Genomic DNA, 20,821 nt, shown 5'->3' with positions numbered 1-20,821 from the left:
AAATTTTTGAAAGCTCAGTGGTCTCTTCTGTTCAAGGACTACCCAATAGTTTCGCTTTCAAAAGTTTTTCTTTCTCCGGTTTCTTCCCCGCCATCTTTTTGGATTTGTTTACTTATCACAAAGTTGCTAAAGTCTCTGATATTCGCCCAAATGCTTATCTGCACTCTGGTAAGTCTCTGAAAACAGTTTCAAATGCTTATTTTTCTGCTCCCTCCTCTTTATTCCGTGTTTTCATTTATGCATTTGGGAGGGGCCCCTCCCCCACTCTCTTCCCGTCGCTCTTTATGGGGGGCAGATTTCTATTTAAATCTTCATGTTCGCTTCAACCTGAGTCACAGTTCATTGTTGGCCAACCGGCCTTGCTCAGCATCAGTTTCTTTCTGATGGGCTACTGTCCTGATCCAACATGGCTGTTCTTATGGGTACCACAATTTAGGAAGGATATAGACAAGCTGGAATGTGTCCAGAGGAGGGTGATGAAGATGGTGAGGGGTCTGGAGACCAAGTCCTATGAGGAAAGGCTGAAGGAGTTGGGTATGTTTAGCCTGGAGAGGAGACGACTCAGAGGTGATATGATCACCATCTTCAAGTCCTTGAAGGGCTGTCATATAGATGATGGTATGGTGCTGTTTTCTGTTGCCCCAGAAGGTAGGACCAGAACCAATGGGTTGAAATTAAATCAGATGGGTTTTCGGCTAAACATTAGGAAGAATGTCCTGACAATTAGATTGGTTCCTCAGTGGAACAGGCTTCTTTGGGAGGTGGTGGGTTCTCCTTCTGTGGAGGTTTTCTTTTTATTATTATTTATAAGTTTTGCATATACATTGTATCATAAAACCATTTCTCATACATTTTGAGTCTGTCTAATTCATTATCTATCCATTTATACACTCTGGACCATCTTTTCAGATACATGCCTTCATCCTTTCCTTGTATTAACATGCTCAGCCTATCCATTTCCACTAGATCCAATAGTTCATTTATTATCTCCTCTTTGGAGGGGGTTTTTTCGGTTTTCCAGTATTAGGCAAACAATATCTTTGGAGGGAGTTTTTTCTGTTTTCCAGTATTTAGCCAACAATATTCTAGCAGATGTTAATATATAGACCAATGGTATACACCATTATATTCATAACCTTCAGGGATTATATTTAATAAATACCTAGGTTTCTGGAGTTAACGTTAAGTTTACATTTACAATTTCTAAGCAAAACCAGCCATGGATGCAGATCAGCCCCTTTGCAACAGGAAGCCACACCCATGCTGCCTGATTTAAGGCTTTGCATGAAACAGTCAGCCAGAATGCAGACTGCATCCCTCATTTGTGGGTGGTAGCGAAAGCTGCTTTAAAAAAAGTTTTTTGAGGATCTGTTTACTCAGTATATATCTGCAAATTTTGATGTGTGATATATCTGCCTGTGTTACAGCACTGCAGGCCTAGACGTTCGCTTGGGTTTTGAACTCTGTCCTGAAGAGCAGGAATTCCTGCAAAAACGGAAGAAAGTTGCTGCTGCAGCTTTGAAAAGAGTTCTTCATCTAGAGGAAGATCTGCAAGATGATGAGGTGAGAGAATAAGAATATCTTTCTGTCTTGCATGTTTTTGTCCTGCTTCTCATCCAAGGCATTCATGTGGGTGTATGTGGTTCTCTTCTCCCCTCCTCATTTTTATCATATCATTACAATGGTCTTATGAGTTGGGATGTGATGAGAATGAGCAACTGGCCAAGGTCACCACAAGGTCTTCATTGCAGAGTAGAAATCTGAACCTGGTTACTGTTGCCTAGTCTCCAGCCTAGGAAGCTGCCGCACTTCATGGAATGGTCTTCCCTATTGTTTCAAGCTCCTCTCCATAATAAGTATGTTATGCCTTGGTACTCTACAGAATCAAGGCTTTGTTCTCTGTGGTGAGGTGAGGTGAGCTCCATATGACTGCAGTGTGAACCAACAGGCAATCATTAACCAGTGTGTCTGCATTTGTACATGACAGCTATGAGCAGCTGATTTTTCACCCTTCCTTTTCTTGTTGCTCGTATCTTGTCCTGACTTGTTAATACAAATTTTTCACCCTTCCTTTTCTTGTTGCTCGTATCTTGTCCTGACTTGTTAATACAAATTTGTCAATACAAATGTTTTACTTGTGTGTGTGTGTTTGTTTGTTAAACAGGTACCAATTGTGGCAATTATGACTACTGGTGGAGGGATAAGAGCCCTGACATCAATGTATGCTCATATGCAGACTATCCAGAAGTTGGATATTTTGGACTGTGTTTCATACCTCACTGGCTTATCTGCCACAACCTGGTAAGGAAATGGGAAGCAAAAGATTCCTGCAGTCCATTTGGTCTTTCATGATACGGGATGTTTCTGGGTCTTAATATCTATAGGAAGTTGTAGGTTGCACGCATTTTACTCTTTTTGTTCCACTGATGTTTGGGATCAGAAAAGAATTTTGCTGAAGTCAGACTGTCATGCAATCTGTCATGTTTGTTTTACCTTGCCCTGCAAATTGGCTGACTTTGTGTGAATCTCCTTGTGCTATCTGTTGTACTGTTAGATGGAATCCCCCATCTTCTTTTATTCTGATTTTCTAATATGGTATGGATTATCTGAGGGAAATTGTCACTTAGAGAATATATTGCCAAGAGGCAAAAGGTTCTTTTCCACTGAGTAATTAGGAGGCAATAAACATTCAAGCAGTAAAAGAAAACAAGTCGGTTTTATTGAAATCTCTCTGGTAATGTCCAGAAAAGAAAGCAACAGGTCATAAAGAACAGAGAATATGCCCTTGCACCCCTTCAGCTGAAAGAAAGACAGTGGGAAGACTCCTAAAACAGGCCAACATGCCTAGTGCTGCTCCATGGTCCAGCCAGAGCCAAGGTTCAGTTCCCAGGGATTTATATACTATGTTAGGATTATATGATTTTCACCTGCATGTGTGCATGCATGTTTATCCCATAATTGACCTTAGATGGGAGTAATACATCTCAAGGCCAACTGATAAGTGATGTAAGGTGGCAAGTGTCCAGTAGAGATACTCCCTACATTCCAATATCAGGTGCATCACCATGGACATGAAAATAACCCACTCTCAAAGAGAAAAATAACAAGAGATAAAGGAATATTAAAGAAGAAGAACATGTTTTAAAGAGAGAACCTCTTCAGTGTCTGTAGCCTCTTCAGGTCTGGCCCTCAGGGCATCTTGGTACAGATGGAGTAATTACAGATGTATCAAATTACAATAGTTCTCTGCAAAGGACCACTCCAGAGGATTCCACCTTGTAGTGGAAAGTTGACCTTGAACTTTGGTGTGTTTTTTTAAAAAAAATCTTGCCTGCATATAGAAAACTATCATATGGTTCCCAATCTCAAAGTCCTCCTGCTCCTGACCCCATCCTGTTGTGTACCTCAGCACTTGTTTTCAAGAAGACGGACAATCAAAGGGCACTTTAACTCTACTTTGCCATCCTGGAAAGCAAGAAGAACTCTTGTCAGAGTGGCTACTTTGGAAAGTGAACTCCATGGCATTATACCCCACTGAGGTCCCTCCCCTCCCCTAATCCCTCCCTGCCCAGCCTCCTCCCACCAAAATCTCCAGGTACTTCGCAACCCAGAGCTAGCAACCCTGCTTGAACAGCACTATGTAAGCCTTGTTTTGGAATAAACTAGGTAATGAAATCTTAGAAAAAATCTTCAAACTGTCAGTTCCTTAAACATAGGGATGTCTCTAAATTATAAATTCAGTCATTACATATATAATCTAGTGAAATTTATCACATACAAGCAAGAGAAGAACATAGATTAAACATTTAAACCTGAACATATCACCCTTAATAATACCCTTTAAATGCCATATTTAACCTTTTTCTGTGCTCTGATCTGGATAGTCCAGGCTAGCCTGATCTCATCAGATCTTGGTCAGCCCTACTTAGTATTTGGATGGGAGACCACCAAGGAAGTCCAGAGTTGCTATGCAGAGGAATTCAATGGCAAATCACCTCTGTTAGTCTCTTGCATTGAAAACCCTATGGGGTTGCCTGAAGTTGACTGCAACTTGATGGCACTTTACACACACACACACACACACACACACACACTTTCATCTAAGTAATAACATTGCTCCTACAACCACCTAAAAATGACATGTTTGGGGTAGATTGACCGCTACCACTTTTATCCAATATACTTTTTTAGAAACGTAAGTACCTCACAGATAGTACTAATATATACTTTCAACAGCTGAAAGTAAAGGTTCCCCTTTTTCACCCACACATTCCATTATCTTCCTCTTCAATAAAAAGCAAACATTAGAGACAGCTAGGTTGTGGTTTATTGCTCTGAAGAACAGTATCACAGGTTCAAATGTCCAACCACAGTCAGGAGGCCCTCCTCCTTACTTCCTCCACCTGTCCCCATAAAGGTCCGGGGCCTGTTCCCAGGATTCTCTTATTGCTGCCTCTGTCCACTACACATTTGCCACAGGGTTAAGCTTTGGTCTAGGTAGGCTTCTAGATAGTAACTTGCCGCTCTCCGGGCCAGGAATGCTACCTCCCTATATCATTGAAGGGTCTGGTCCTTTCTGACCTCTAAAGCCCCAGGCTTTGCCAGCTGTCCAGGTTACTACCCTTGTCCGCTGGCTGTCTCTCCTCCTTCCCTTGCTCCTAGGGTTACCAACCTCAAGGCTAGGCATGGAGTTCTTCTAGAATTACAACTGACCTCCAACCTCCCCTAGAGGAAATGACAGCATCAGAGGGCAGAATTGATGGCATCACATCCTTGCTGAGCTCTGCCCTTTCCAGGCATTGCTCTAAAATTTCCAGGAATTTCCTCAAACCAGAGTTGGCAACCCTACTCAGGGCTGCCAAAAGCCACCATGAGCCCCCAGACAAAGATTCAACCTGCTCCCCCCCATATAACCCTGATCCAAACCAGTATCATAACATATCACTTAGCTTGCTGTTACCATGAATCTAATAAAAGAATTGGTTTTCCTGTCCATCTGTCCATTTATGGCAAGGCCAAAGTTGAAAGGCATGGGAATATACTGGCCCAGATGAGAGACACACACCCCCACGCTATTTGCAATGGAAACTAAGGATCTCTGTTTGTGGCAGGCTTGACTCATTAGAGACTCCTGTTAACTAAAGTGCACCCTCTCTTGGGTTGTCCCTGGGTTTTCCTATCACACACCTGAACCTGGGATACCACAGAGTATGAAAGTTGGACTTTCAGTTCAGTGGTCCTTAATTAAAACTCTTCCTTGGCAAACATGGATGAGTTTCTATCACTGATAAATTAATTCAGTGGGTGTCCTGGGAGAATTAGTGGTCTTAGTGGAATTCACATAGACTTCAAAAACTCAGAATATGGTCACAATAAAGTAATGACAGCAAATTTCAAAATATCTACATTTCCTATTACTCCTGTTCTGAACTCAAATTTGTCTTTATTGTGTTTCTTTCCAGGACAATGTCAAAGTTATATGATGATGCTAACTGGTCAAAGAATAATCTAGAGAAGCTAATCACTGATGCAAAAGGGCATGTGAAAAAAAACAAGTTCCTTGCCAGTTTTGCCCCAGAGCGTCTGAAATATTATCTAAAGGAACTAAAGCAGCGGCATCAAGAAGGCTACAGTGTATCTTTCACTGATCTGTGGGGGCTCATCATTGAAGCCATGCTACGTGATGGGGTATTCTTAGCAATCACTCTTTTTCTAATTTCTCTCTTTCAGTTAATCCATAACCCTGACTAAAGGCATAATCTTGCAAAATTAAAGCACTTTCAAGTTAGGGGTTCTATGCCCCCACTGACCATATACAGGATAATTTTTAGCTGTGGCATATGTCACAGAAGCTGACAAAACCTGGAATACCCCACCCTGTTTCAGTTGTTAACTAGTTTAGCATGATTAGGGAATGGTCTCAGAACCATTCTCTTTATTAGCTTTGAATTTTACATATTTGCATTTCTCCCTCTACTTCTTGCATTTCATGGCCTCTTGACTGTGCTGTTTTCCCCCAGCCCCCAGCCCCCTACATAGCAGGTATCTAATCATCGTGTCTGAAGAAGTGGGCTATAGTCCACAAAAACTCATGCTGTCATAAAAGTTGTTAATCTTTAAGGTGCCACAAACTTCCTGTTCATAGAAGCAGAAGTGTCAAAGACAGCAATCATGAATGAATTCCCAATTTTAAAACAGTTTTCATTCCACATATGTGTAAACAGAGGTAGTGACAAAATAGTCCTCGGGATTCCCAGCATGGTACTGAGGAGTTCTCAGTTTCCAGTATGGTGGCTACTATGCAGAGGTGACGTTAACTTTTATAGTTGGTGCATGATATCTGTAAAAGAGAGATGTACACAGCCAGTGCTTTGATGATTACTGTATATGCAATACATGCTTTGAACCTGCTCTGATAGTCCTATCCAATTCTTAGGCTTCTCTATGAAGAAATGGGTTGCTATGGGAAATTGTAATCATCTAATGTCCAGAGTTGTCCCATTTTTAGAAGAGGCATATATTTCAAAATGTATACCATGTGCATATAAAACATTTCTTTTCAGCAAGGAACCTTAAGCTGTGCTTGTTGAGAAACAAAAACCTTAATAAATGTTCATTTTGAATTGAGCATTATACTTTCTTTACGAACCTTCTTTATTTAGAATGACCAAATGCAGCAATGTAGGTTTGTTCCAGACATTTCATGCCATAGTCCAGGGTTCAGAATGCTAGAATTCTAGCTGCTGCAGCTAAGTATTTTTGCAGCTACATTAACTGTTTCCCCCAATTTTCACAAACAGGAAAATCCACATAAACTCACAGATCAGCAGCAAGCATTAACTCATGGCCAAAACCCCCTGCCTGTATACCTTTGTCTCAGTGTGAAGGAGAAATTAAGTAATCGGGGTTTCAGAGGTAAGAATCATGCTCCACACTTTTGCTAGCCTTTTAAACCTCAAGAGTTTTTACTGAGAGCTTAAAAAGTCTGACTCAGAAATACTCAGTGACCAATAACATTTGGTTTTTAATGTGATGCTCCTCTTTTTCAAGAGAACTAAAACTTTGGAAACATTATGAAAATAATACCACAACTACCTTCATTAAATTCTTGCCACTTATTTCATGTGCCTAGTTGTATGACGTGTATTATATTTTAATATATGCTTATTGATTTAAGACCTGGGCAACAAAATCTATCAGTTATTTTTGCTGTGCCTTATTAATAATGAAATTTCTCTTTATTGGTGAGTGACTACTGTAGCATAACTCTCTTATGCTTCCTTTTTAGAATGGTTGGAGTTCACGCCATATGAGGTTGGATTCCAAAAATATGGAGCCTACATTCATCCTGAACATTTTGGTAGTGAATTTTTCATGGGTCATTTAATTAAAAAAATCCCAGAATCTCGAATCTGCTTCTTGGAAGGTGAATTACTAATTAAAACACTGATGGTCAGGTACACTAAACAGGGTCCCCAGGTCTCCATGATGAATCAGTGGAGGGTGGAAGGGAGCCTTCTGGGAGTGGGGCAGAGCTCTGCCCAAACAGTGATGTTGCACAGTAATGTCCCAACACAATGACATCATGTGGAAGTGATGTCATCACATTGGGGATATTGCACAGCAACGCTCTGGTTTGAGGGCAAAACTCTATGGTAAAATCTGGGCCAAAAAGCAGGGGAACCCCCACCCCTGCCTGGGGAATAGGAACCCTACACTAAATGCCACTAGCACTCAGTTATTGAAACTTGGGTCAAGATCCAAAGGCACAGAATCACATGGCAGATTATTTAGATTTCAGTTTCAAAATCTGAACACTGTTCTTTTCAGTTATATCTGCTGCCTTTGGTGCTCCCACCATCTAAGACTAGATAGGTGGCAACCCATGAAAGAGCCTTCTTGGTCATGGTGCCAAAACTTTGGAACTCTCTTCCCAGGGAGATCTGTCTCCTATCATTGTCTTCTGCCAGGAAGTGAAGGTTTGGTTTTGTTTGGAATTCCCCCTCTAAGTGTTATTGGCCTTCCTCCATTGTTTTGATATGTGTGTTTGTATGTTGATATGTTTGATTGAATTTTTATATGCTTATATTTTAAATGTTATAATATCTTGATGTTTTAATGTTGAAATGTCTTTAGTATTTTGATTTTTGCCACCTTGGGGACTCTATTGGGGTAGAAAGATGGAATAGAAATGTTTTAAATAAATATATACATGAGTCTTCTGAAACAAAAATACACAAGCAAAGAGAGTATAAACAATACATTTCTGACAAGATCCTTCTGTATTAGGCTCAGAAGGCACTGACCTGACCCTTGTCATGCACCAGTTGAATGCTGGATTTTCCAGCTCCCAAACATGGCCCAGAACACGGGCTCACCTCCTCCTACTCCAGTTTCTGAGGCCTCAGGATTGACCCTCCCAGGCAATGCTGTTACCTTGGCTCACTGCAAGTGTCCCTGTTTCACTGTTCCTAGGGCAAACTAGTGCCTCCCTTTGCAGTCTTGTCTGCTGCCTTGGATGTCTTCCCTTGTCCAAGCTGACACTTGGACTGTCCTTTCCAGACCATCACCAGGAAGGAGGGAATTTAATAACCTTCTGGTTGACATAGGAACTAGGGTTAACAGGTCCCCCCCAGTCACCAATGGGGGATGGGAGGTAGAGTTGCCAGATCGAGGTTGGGAAACTCTTAGAGATTTGAGAATGGAGCCTAGGGAGGACAGGGACCTCAGTGGGACACAATGCCATGGAGCTCACCCTCCAAAGCATCCATTTTCTCCAGGTGAACTGATCTCTGTAGTCTGGAGATGAGGTGTAATTACAAGAGGTCTCCAGGTCCCACTTGGAGGCTGGCATCTCTAATGGGAACGTCTGACAGAGCCATATGAACATCTGGCTGGCCACCAGCTCCACATACTCACTGAAGAGCTCCACAGAGTACACATCCTGGCACACTGATCATAACTATGTGACTCTACCATACTCAAAATATTGGGAACATGGTATATGCATTCTTCTGCAACTCAGGAGATGACACACCTAAAGCATGTTAATGGCATAATTCACCTATAGCAAACACATTTAAGTTGCCTTTAAATCTTGGTGCTTAAAAGTTCTTAAATATGACTGGCTTGTGCCCTCAATTTTTCACAAGAACAACATGCAAGATGTCTTCTGCTTCTGTTGATACCAGCATGTAGATTTTTCTCATTTTGTTGCAGTTTGCATGGAGTCAAGCAGAAAATATAAAATGCATTTGCAATATCTACCAACAATGTAAAACAAATGACAATAGCTTTAAAAGTGCAAATGTTGAAATCTTATCAAAATTAGAGAATGCCCCAGTCGCTTTGTAGTGGTGGCAACGGCCATCAAGTCACAGCTAACTTATGGCACTCCGATAAGACTTTCAAGGCAAAAGACCTTCAGAGGTGATTTCCTATTGCCTGCCTCTGCATAGCAACTCTAGACTTCCTTGGTGGTCTCCCATCCAAGTACTAACCAGAGAAAACCCTACTTAGTTTCCAAGATCTGATGAGATCAGGCTAGACTGGGCCATCCAGCTCAGGGATTTGACTCATAGTTAAATGTCATTTTAAATTGCATCATATGCCATGTTCCTTTTTACCAGTAAATGGTACTGTTAATTCAGAATGTAACTACAAATTTAATGTCTAGTATTATTTCATTTGGTGTGTTCATGTGTGCTTCACATACAATGTCTCTGTTTGGCGTAGTGGTTAGGAGCATGGACTCTAATCTGGGAGAACCAGGTTTCATTCCCCACTCCTCCACATGCAGCTGCTGGTGTGACCTTGGGCAGTCATAAATTCTTTCAGAGCTGTTTTCTCAAGGGCAGTTCTCAAGAGAGCTTTCTCAGCCCCACCTACCTCACAGGGTGTCTGTTGTGGGGAGGGGAAGGGAGAGAAGATTGTAAACCGCTCTGAAACTCCTTCGGGTAGTGAAGGTCAGGTTATAAATCCAATCTCTTCTTCTCAGTCTCTAATAGTCTTGTAAAATAGGCCATCTTCATCTTCAACATCATCATTAGAAGAATTTAATGATTATGCTGCTGATAATGGCCAAGACAAGAGCAACTTGCCTGAAATCCCCTGGAGTTCATGGCTGGGGCGATATTTGAACTAGCAAATTTCTGGTTCACACATTCTTTAGTTGATACACTAAACCAGCATCTCTGACATAGGCCTTAGGATTGTTTTAATGCTTGCCAGTGTTCTTAGCACTTTACATAATTATCCTGTTGTCATTCTTGTACCAACTCTATAAAATAGATTGCTATTATCCCCATTGAGGGGCTGTGGTGGCTTAGAGGTTAGGATGCTGAGCTGCAGACCAGAAGGTTGGTAGCTCGGCAGTTCAAGACCCTAGTGCCACATGATGGAGTGAGCTCCCATCTTTGGCCCCAGCTCCTGCCAACCTAGCAGTTCGAAAGCAAGAAATTGCAAGTAGAAATTCCCACTTTGGTGGGAAGGTAACAGCATTCTGTGAACCTCGGCGTTTAGTCATGCCGGCCACATGGCCATGGAAAAAGTCTTCGGACAGCACTGGCTCTTCGGCTTGGAAACAGAGATGAGCACTGCCCCCTAGAGCTGGATTCGACTGGCTTTTGAGCAAGGGAAATCTTTACCTTTACTATTCCCATATCGTCAGGGTGGGGGACTGACAGAGTAGCTCACCTAAGACTGAGAACATTCAGACCAGGGACTTCCACCTCATAGCCCAGTTTACTGTGGTACTTCAGCTGGCTCACAACGACTTTATGCTTCTCAAATAATTTTTTCTGCAGTTGACTGAGAAGCCAAGTTCACAGGAACAGGGAATGATCACCTTTTTAGCAAAAATGTTTATTTTAAAATATTTCCCAAATGTCTTTGTTCTCCCTATCACAGGAATCTGGAGTAGTGTGTTTTCAGTTAATATCATGGACGGCTGGTTTCTGTCTGTTAGTTCGGATGATTTTTGGCAAAAGTGGACACAAGACCGAATAACTGATATTGGCAAGTTACTGTTATGTTTTGTTTCTGCTTGGTTTATGAGTGTAGACAGAGTGTCTGTGTGCAATATATATATGTATGTCTCACGGCTGTGGCATTTTGCAGTTTCTTTAAAGTACTACTGCAAAGAAACATTTCTTACATAATTCATTTTTGTGCCTTATACACAGTAATCAACAAATGCTTCCAAAATACAGCAAATTCAGAGTATGTAGTAGAGTATGCAACTACCTGGGTCTGCAGTCCAAATGTACACACAACAGGGACCTGCAACCAATGATAACTCTCTGAGTATACTTGTCTGAGACACATTTTGAAAGAAGCATTTGTCTCTTTTACAGTTTACATTTTTAAGTATACCCTTTATTTAGAAATCATAGGTGTACCCCCAAAAGGGTGAAATGAACCACAAACTGCTTAAAAAAAAAAGAATAATTCCACCAGCTAGGTTCTGAAGTTTGCTAAATGCTGTCTCCCCTCCAAAATCTGAAAGTATGTTCTTGGGTACAAGACCATATTGGTGCAAAATATGCTTTTTGTTTTCTGGGGAAAGGACCTAAGGACACCAGATCCTAAGGAAAAAGATGGTTTGTCCCAATATGCACAAGGATCGGGATATAAAAACTAAAGTAGGTAAACTGAGTAGAAGATTATGGGGTGGATTACCATGGAACACAGCCTGTGCTGGACCTGTTGATTGTTGCTGGATCAAATAGTCTACCAGAATCAGCATAAGTGTCGCAGAGCCTGTTTCTACACGAACAGCAATAATAGAGCTAATTCCCTCATAATAGTAGGTACTATTTCTGTGTAGTGTAGTGTTTGGATATGAACATACTCACTGTGATGTGGAAAAATGACATGATATACAATTTTGCATATCATGGCAATAGAGGACAGGAGAAACTATCATGTGAAGTCTGTTTCCAGCTTTCTCCACATGGTCAAGGCAACCTGCAGACCAGCCTTGAAAAAGTAACTTAATATTTTAGTCAAGTGGACCTTGTAGGAACCTGAGGTGTAATAAGGACAGGAAGCTTATGGGATTTCCACGTATCATGTAATAAATTATTGCTAATAAGAAGGACTAATGTTAAAACAATGATGCACTTACTAAGTGTTGTTTCTTCTGCAGATGACTATGTTTTGTATTCACATGTGAATAAACTACCTACTCTTATGGAGAGCCCCCCAGATAGTCTTGCTACTATTTTTCAAGATATTATCATGTGGCGACCAGCAGTTACCCAGGTCCACAATTTTTTGAAAGGCTGCCCAATGCACAACAAGTACCTGGAGAGTCAGCTTGCAGTGTGGAAAGGTATAGTGACAGCTCCTCTTTCAATGAAGTATGGAACAGATTGTACAGATTGAACAGCTGGTATGAACAGTTTATAAAGCTGTGGGAAAGCAGGAACCCTTTAAAGCCAGTTTGGTGTAGTGGTTAAGTGCGCAGACTCTAATCTGGGAAAACATAGTCTGTTGTGGGGAGGGGGAGGGAAAGGAATTTGTAAGCCACTCTGAGACTCCTCTGGGTAGTGAAGGGTGGGGTATAAATCCAATCTCTTTTCTTCTTCTTAAAAGGACTGAATATTGGCTATTCTTCCAGAGGGAAGGGTTTGGGCCATCAGGCTGTCTTTTATTCCCAGAGAAATAGCTATCATTTGGGGGTGGATTTTGAAGCCCTAGTAAAATGCAGTATGAGTATAGCGATTAAGAAGGAGAACTGCCTTAAAGACCTTGCATAGGCAGAAGGGCAGAGTTGGGGCGTTTTAAATAATTAACAGTGCATTCCCAAGCAGAGTTGCACACTTGAATTCAATGGGTGCAACTCTGTTTATGATTGTGCTTTGTGTTTCTTTATTTTCCCCACAATTAGCCACATTAACTATTGTTGATAAAAAAATTCATTTCTTTTAGACTGTGATCTGGACAATTTTCCTAACCAGCTGACAGGAGCTGAAGATCACCTGTATCTAGTTGATAATGCATTTGCCTTTGCTAGCAGCTATCCACCACTCATGAGGCCTGAGAGGAAAGTGGATGTCATCATACATTTGAATTACAGCTCAGGATCACAAATGATGGTGAGAAAATGCAAACTATAACTTAACTGCCGTGACAACCATAATCAGAATTTATGTGCTTTGAGAGTCAGTCACTGTTTTATGATATAAAGAGAGACTTGGTTGTTAAATTATACTTCCTATTCTTCCTTCAGCCACTTCCTCCTCTGCCAGCAGCAACTTCAGGGCTCTAAGAGGGGAAGTTTAATAAATCTTGTTTACTAAATACATGCGACCATCCCAGTTCTGATGAAAGTGAGATGTTTAAAGTGGTAAAAGTGAGATGAGAGAGGTATTTTTCACCCTTTATTTATTTTGCACCATGAGTATCTGAAAGTACTACTTACACCAAATCAGTCTCAGTTAAACCTTGGTCTTCTTGGAGAGCCAGTTTGGTGTAGTGGTTAAATGTGCGGACTCTAATCTGGGAGAACCGGGTTTGATTCCCCACTCCTCCACTTGCACCTGCTGATGTGACCTTGGGTCATTCACAAGCTCTGGCACAGCTGTTCCTGAAAGAGCAGTTTCTGTCAAGAGCTCTCTCAGCCCCACCCACCTCACAGGGTGTCTGCTGTGGGGAGGGGAAGGGAAGGGAAAGGAGTTTGTAAGCCGCTCTGAGACACCTTTGGGTAGTGAAGGGCAGGGTATAAATCCAATCTCTTCTTCTTGTTGTTATTTTTTATGCATCTTACCAAACAGAACTTAAATTTTTTTTGTGCATATGGTGTCTGCATTGTGAGCTAGTCATATTCTAAAAGTCATTTCTGCATAATAGGATTGCTTTTGAGCAATGCATGTCACTGTGCATCACAAGTATATAGGTGAGACATCACATATTCCCAAAAATATCCAGACTGCTGATATATCCAGCAGTCTGGATATTTTTTTGGGAATGTGTGTACACACACACACACGTTAGAATCGATCTATATCTATATACATGTTAGAATCTATTTTTAGTTTCTTTGTCAACTAGGGGTTCTGACATCTTGTTTGGATTTCTCTTCCTGTAATTACATAGCCCCTGAAAGAAGCCTCAAAGTATTTCTCAGAACAGGGAATCCCATTTCCCCAAAATATCCCACATGAAGAAAAGGATGTAAAGGAGTGTTACCTGACTGGAGATCAAGAAAGCCCCGAAACTCCTATAGTGGTCCTTTTTGCCTTAGTTAATGACACTTTCAAAGAGTACAAAGCACCAGGTAAGTCTCTGCTCTCTTTATCGCATTATCACTTACATAGTACAAAAGAAGACATGGAAGATTCATGATTGTATAGCCACATATTTTTAAGATTAGATCAGTCATGTGAGAAAGCAATTTGGATTGGGTCCACAGTGTAATGAAATGGGCAGTTAACCCCCACCCTCACCATTTGCTCTGAAAGAAATAATCCTGAGCTGTTATTAATATAATATAGGTTCCCTAATGGGGTTCCCCATGGAAGTTGATTTCTACCAAGGTAACAGCACAAGGGGAAAGGGTTACACCTCCCTTCTGTCATGCCAGGGTCTACAGCCAAATAGTGGCTTTTAATGTACTTAAAAATATTTCGAGAGCCAATCATATATCTCCCATATCTCCTCTAGTTGCACCCACTGTTCTCTATTTAGCCAGGTAAGAAAAGAACTGGGGATTGTTGGGATAAGAATATTTGCAGATGCATAGATGAGGGTAGGATGTTGGGAAACGAGATCGTACTTGGGGACCATAAAGGAACAGAACAAAGACAGTAAAGAAGCATGAAAAGAGCAGAATTTGTGCTCCAGGGTGTGCCAGCCCAAACAACTACATTCCATGACTTAGGTGATGAAATCCAGATTTCTTTGCAACCCTGCAGAGGATTTGGGATACATCTCTCATATCCCCTGCTGCTTTATTGGCATCCCTAAACATGCTACCACCCCAAGCAGCCATCTGAGCTGGTTCTGCGGTTGTGCTGGCTGTATTTTGGTGAGGAAGTCGTACATGTGTTCTAGTTCTATTGAGTTCTAACACAGATTTTGAGACAATATTTTTGGAGTCATTACGATAAAATATTGAGCTTGGAACAATAACAAGTCTTGAAGTCCAGCACAGCCATAGAAATTAGGAAAGAAAAAGAGAGAAGAGGAGATTGAATTTATACCCTGCCCTTCACTACCCAAGGGAGTCTCAGAGTGGCTTACAAACTCCTTTCCCTTCCCCTCCCCACAACAGACACCCTGTGAGGTAGGTGGGGCTGAGAGAACTCTGACAGAAACTGCTGTTTTTCAAGAAGAGCTGTGCCAGAACTATGGCTTGCCCAAGGTCATCCAGCAGGTGCAAGTGGAGGAGAATCAAACCTGGTTCTTCCAGATTAGAGTCCACACACTTAACCACTACACCAAACTGACTCTCGCAGCAAACTGGCTCTCTGAGAAACAGAGCTCTGACTCACAAAAGCTTATGCCACAATAAATTTATTTCTATTTAAGAAGCCACAAATTTTTGGCTGCAACAGGCTGACTGTGGGCAATTCTGAATTGGCTTTTCCCTCCGTTTTTTTACCAAAAGTGCAGCTCAAAACCACATTCAAATACCCCGGGGCAATGCCATACTGACTGAGAAGTCACCCCTGAATGGTCATAAATCTATGCAGAATGTACCTTAAACCCAATGATCAAAGAAAGTGAAAGCAGCATGCAATGCAGAGGGGAACTTCTGTTCCAACATGGGTTTGGTAAAACCACGGAGGGAAAAGCCAATGCAGAATCACCCACAGTTACCTCTTGAGAATGTGGTGTTGTATCTACGTTTCAGTTTATCTGACCTCCTGGACTGCAGATCAAAACCTTCTGGGAGCAGAGCAGGTTGGTTTCTGCACAGGCAGCACAACATTAGACCATTGCATAACTCTTGCCCACTTGATGGAGAAATATTCTGGAGCAGCCTGAAGAAAACTATTCAGTGCTTTCCTTGACTTAAAAAGGGGCCTGTGATTCAGTTCCCAGGAATCTCCTATGGGTTAAATTGAATAGAATGGGAATAGATAAATGACTACTCTTCCTTATCCGGAAACTATTCTCCTCTACTAGCTGCCAAGTAAGATATAGAAACTCAGGTTCACTAACACCTAAGATCCTCACAAACCGAAAAGTCAAACAAGGCTGCATTTTGACACCCTATTTATTCAATCTATTTTTGAATGACTTGGACTCCTCACTGCATGTGATTGACGGCCACTGCCCCAAACTGGGTCTCCAACATATGTCTCTATTACTGTATGTGGACGATGCTGCAGTATTGCCTTGTGCCCAGAAGGGCCTTAAGCGCCTTTTAACTGCATTTACATCTTACCACGAGAACAATTCCTTACCGATAATTTTTGAAAAATCTAAAATCTTGGTGTTCTCAAAATCTTGGAAACACTTTAACTGGTGCATAAATGGTCACACTATTGAACAGGTGAAATATTTTAAATACCTGGTGTTCTCTTCCAATATAGCAACAACTGGACAGGCCAGAGGAAACAAGCAATAAACCTGGCCAAATGCAACCGCAATTGTTAGGGTTTTTTACGCAAAGGGCAACCACTTCATCCCTGCTGCGGTACGAGTCTTTAATGCCAAGGTTGTGTCCCAAATTCTGGATCTGCTCCTTTAATCAACATGTTGAGCAGACCCAGGCAATGTTTTTGCGGCATATCCTAGGAGTGCCAAATTGTGTAAGCTATGTAGCCATGTGCCTGGAGACAGGAAAACATTTTCTTGGGACCAGAGCCTGGCTATCAACCTTAAAATGTTGGTTCATCTCCACTCCAGAACAAAATCCAATAGCTATGTTCACCTCCTATTGTCAGACACATTTACATCCAACTGGACAAACTTATTTCTGGAAAAAAATACAATCTATTGGCATTTCCCTTGACTCCCGACTTCTGTCAGGTGAATTTCAAATTTTTAGATCCTTGAGGTAGTGAATGTTCGATATTGAAAAGCTAACTCTCTGTTCTGGAATCACCTTTTCCACTCTGAAGTTTAACACAACTTCAAGAAATGGGTTTATAGCTGATAATTTTTTCAACTCACCGCTCCATCACAAAGATGAACTTTTATGCTAGCACGCTTTGATGCCCTACCATCAGAGATCCTTTATGGTAGATTTGCCAATACCCCCTACCTTGAAAGGACCTGCCCATGTAACAGCAGGAACCCAGAATCGATGGCTCACATCTTACTTGGCTGTGAATTTTATAGTAGGATTCAGGATGTTCTAATCAGCCCCCTCCTGCACAATAAGCATAGTCTATCTGAAGAGAGACTTATATCTTTCCTTTTATCAGATCTCTGCCCTCACATTACTTTCTCAGTAGTGCAATTTCTTTCTATCACTATGAGGGTAAGAGAATATAAGGTCAAAGCTCTGGTGGGGTGACTGTTTTATATTTACATACTTTTGACATGCATTTTAAAATGTGATTCATGCTGTATTTTATCTATGCCAATAAAGGTTGACTGACTGACTGGTTTCTGTTTATCTAATCTGTAGAAAGGAATGAATCTAATAGAGACGGCTTTCAGAACAAATAGATTAAGGATCACAATGTATTTTTCAATACAAATGATTAAAAACAGTAATATGCCTTGGCTACAATTAATCCATAAACTCTTTTTCTCCTCACCAAGGGATATCTTTATTTCCAAACAGCTTAGATATATACTGAGTTGTAATTTTGCATTCACAAAGACCCTTGTATGATACCCCATGAGAAATCTTAATAATTTAGTGCATGCTCAGCAAGATAGATGTTTGTTCTTGTTCAGCATCATAGAATGCAAGCATGAATTAGCTGAATTGGCAGAGTAAAATTGCAAAGCATCATGAAATGAAATGTGGTGGTGCTAAGGCCCCTTTGTTTCTTAATGGGCCATTCCCACTGTGATTTCTCCTCACCAACTTGTGCTTCAGGTATGTTCAAATAAGCATATACAGATCCCTCACTTCAGCAAATCCCAAGGCTAGCTTCCACAAACATACTATGAGGCAAGAAAGTGCAGCATACCAAAAACCTAGGGTTGCCAGGTCCCTCAAAGTCCCCAGTGGGGGACTTTGGGAGGGGCGATACTGGAGGGGGTGAGGAGTCCCCAGCATGATGACATTACTCAGAAGTGACATCATCACGTTGGGGAGCAGAGGCTCCCACCTCTCCCCAGCAGCATCTAAAGAGTCTTTTTAAACCCTGCTAGGGAGAGCTGGGGGGGGGAGGCCACATGCACTTGCATCGAAGCCCCGAAATCGGGGCTCACAGTGCAGGCCCACAGCCCCCGCCTCTCCCCAGCAATGTCTACGGGTCTTTTAAAAACCTGCTGGGGAGAGGTGGGGGTGGAGGCCACACGCACCTGCACGTCAAGCCCCAAATTTGGGGCTCAGACAGAGGTCATTTGGGGGGATCGCGGGGGATTGCAGTTCCCCCGGGTGAGGTGCAGGGGGCGGGGCACACGACGAAGCCCCGCCCCCTGCTTCCAGCCACCCCGCTTCCAGCCCTCATTCAGCCAGGAGGAGGCAGGAGAAGAGGGAGGGTAAGTTGCTTCCTCCCTGCCTCTCCCCACCCCTGCCTGCCTGGGGCCAGGGAGGGCCTTGGCGGGGCTTCCTCGCACTCCCGCCGGCCTTGCAGGTCCACCGCCAGGCCCCTGATGTCAGGGGTGTGGCATATGCTAATGAGTTATGCTAATGAGTTCCCCTAGCTCTTTTTCTACGAAATGACCCCTGGGCTCAGAGTGTAGGCATGCGGCCCCCACCTCTCCCCAGCAGTGTCTAAGAGTCTTTTTAAACCCTGCTGAGGAGAGGTGGGAGGAGGCCAGGTGGTTGCTCTTGGGGGTGGGGCTTCCCCCACCCACCAGCTGGCTGGTGGGTAGGAAGGAGCCCCTCCAAATCGGGCAACCCCTGCCAAACCGGGGGGGGGGGGTTTGGCAAGCCTAAAAAAATCCTAAACATCAGAACAAATAAAAATGTGGGGGGTTGCTTCCACATGGAGATTTTTCTCCAGATTCCCTCCAAAACGGCAGTGTTTTAGTTTCCACATGACATCATCATGCAATTGTTCACTTTCTGGATTTCTTTTTGCCTCATAGTATATTTTCCCCAATCTGCTTTGGTATGATCTTTCCAAAAATGTTTTACTCAAAGTAGGTTTAGTCAGAGAGTTTGGATAGGAAGGTATGGCTTTTCAGAACTCCATTGTCACATCCAGGACCATTTCCTCTCCGTTTGATCTAGCACCTGCCATTACCCACCCCTACCACCAGGTGGCTTTTGACAGTTTTTTAAAAAAATATTTGGTAGGTATATAGCTATGGTGTCATAACACTGTAGTAATATACTTACAAAAAAGTTGGCAAAAAGCACTTTGGCAGTGAAGGTGTGAGAGGAAATGGAGGAAAAGCACAGTGGATATCCCTGTGATGAGGCTCGTTGCAGCTATGTGAGTGCAACACGAAATTGTCCCCATGTAGAAGGAGCCGCTGTTTCACAAGACAGAAAGCAATATTAACAGTGCCATCCTAAGCAGAGTTATACCTTTCTAAGTCCATTGAATTCTCACTCTGCTGTGGAAACTCACTGGAAGACCTTGGGCCAGCCTCTTTGTCTCAGTCTAACCTAACTTATAGGGTTGTCATTGTAAGGATAAAATGGAGGAAGGGAGAATTATGTTGTGAGAAAAGTGGGGTATGAATATATAACCTGAAGTCAATGGGTTTAGGAAATTGTAACCCTTCTTGGGTCTGCAGTATCAGTCTGTGACGTGCTATATATTTTTGACATAGACTATCTCAAGATGTTGGTTTTTTTTCAGTTATAACAAGACCATCTTTTTCTTTAACAACAGGTGTGAAACGTAGTCCTGAGGAGATGGAAGATGGTAGACTTGATCTTACTAGTACCTTTGGCCCTTACAATATAAATGCTTTACGATATTCAGAGGAAGACTTTGACAAGCTGGTAAAACTGAGTCAGTACAACATAATGAATAACAAAGATTTGATTATTAAAGCCTTGCAGCTCGCAGTGGAACGGAAAAAGCAACATAAAAACAGTCTGCAGTGTAGAACAGATGAAGCATTTCAATCTGGAAGGAAAGGGAACAAAATCTAAACTGCAATGTAGCCCATCCACTGAATACTTAGGAGAGTGTTTAGCCTCTTCTATGGAAACAAACACCTGTGATGGATTTTAGAAAATTAGCTGGTCATAAAGGCAACAGTTCTGTCAATCACACAATATTGTTTGCTTGTTGCCAAGTGAGGCAGTGGCCAAATAAAGGATGGACACAGGACCACCTCTTCACCCTATAGAAGAAGAAGAAGAGATTGGATTTATACCCCGCCCTTCACTACCCGAAGGAGTCTCAGAGCGGCTTACAAACTCCTTTTCTCTTCCCCTCCCCACAACAGACACCCTGTGAGGTAGGTGGGGCTGAGAGAGCTCTTGACAGAAACTACTCTTTTTCAAGAATAGCTCTTATTAGAACTACAGCTTGCCCAAGATCATCCAGCCAGGTACAAGTGGAGGAGTGGGGAATCAAACCCGGTTCTCCCAGATTAGAGTCCGCGCACTTAACCATTACACTAAACTGGCTCTCTCTACACCAAATAGCTCTTCCCTACTGCCCTACTTCCCCTAGCATACACAATTAATTGATAAGCCTGTTCTATTTTTAAGTTTTAGGTCTTTTATAAATATATTTTTAATTGCTAGGAAGTGCTGTGAAGTTATGGTAGAAAC

At 42.1% G+C, this 20,821-nt stretch overlaps 1 protein-coding gene across 1 annotated transcript in view; it reads left to right on the top strand.

The window, feature by feature from the left end:
* The window catches only part of LOC107119840 (cytosolic phospholipase A2 epsilon-like), a 62,149-nt gene extending 41,705 nt beyond the window's left edge, over positions 1–20,444 (top strand). Inside the window, exons 10-19 of the mRNA XM_015422454.1 lie at positions 1,428–1,563; positions 2,165–2,301; positions 5,463–5,688; positions 6,801–6,915; positions 7,289–7,426; positions 10,909–11,016; positions 12,149–12,334; positions 12,934–13,100; positions 14,101–14,281; positions 19,926–20,444. Of these exons, the coding sequence (XP_015277940.1) occupies positions 1,428–1,563; positions 2,165–2,301; positions 5,463–5,688; positions 6,801–6,915; positions 7,289–7,426; positions 10,909–11,016; positions 12,149–12,334; positions 12,934–13,100; positions 14,101–14,281; positions 19,926–20,191 (1,660 nt within the window). The 3' untranslated portion in view covers positions 20,192–20,444. The remainder of the gene's footprint in view (positions 1–1,427; positions 1,564–2,164; positions 2,302–5,462; positions 5,689–6,800; positions 6,916–7,288; positions 7,427–10,908; positions 11,017–12,148; positions 12,335–12,933; positions 13,101–14,100; positions 14,282–19,925) is intronic.
* The last annotated feature ends 377 nt before the right edge of the window (positions 20,445–20,821 follow it).

The sequence above is a fragment of the Gekko japonicus genome, unplaced genomic scaffold (assembly GCF_001447785.1).
Source record: "Gekko japonicus isolate JY-2015 unplaced genomic scaffold, Gekko_japonicus_V1.1 scaffold1214, whole genome shotgun sequence".
NCBI classification, from domain to species: Eukaryota; Metazoa; Chordata; class Lepidosauria; order Squamata; family Gekkonidae; genus Gekko; species Gekko japonicus.
The sequence above is the reverse complement of the archived record's forward strand: the minus strand, read 5'-3'. Positions and strand labels throughout refer to the sequence as shown.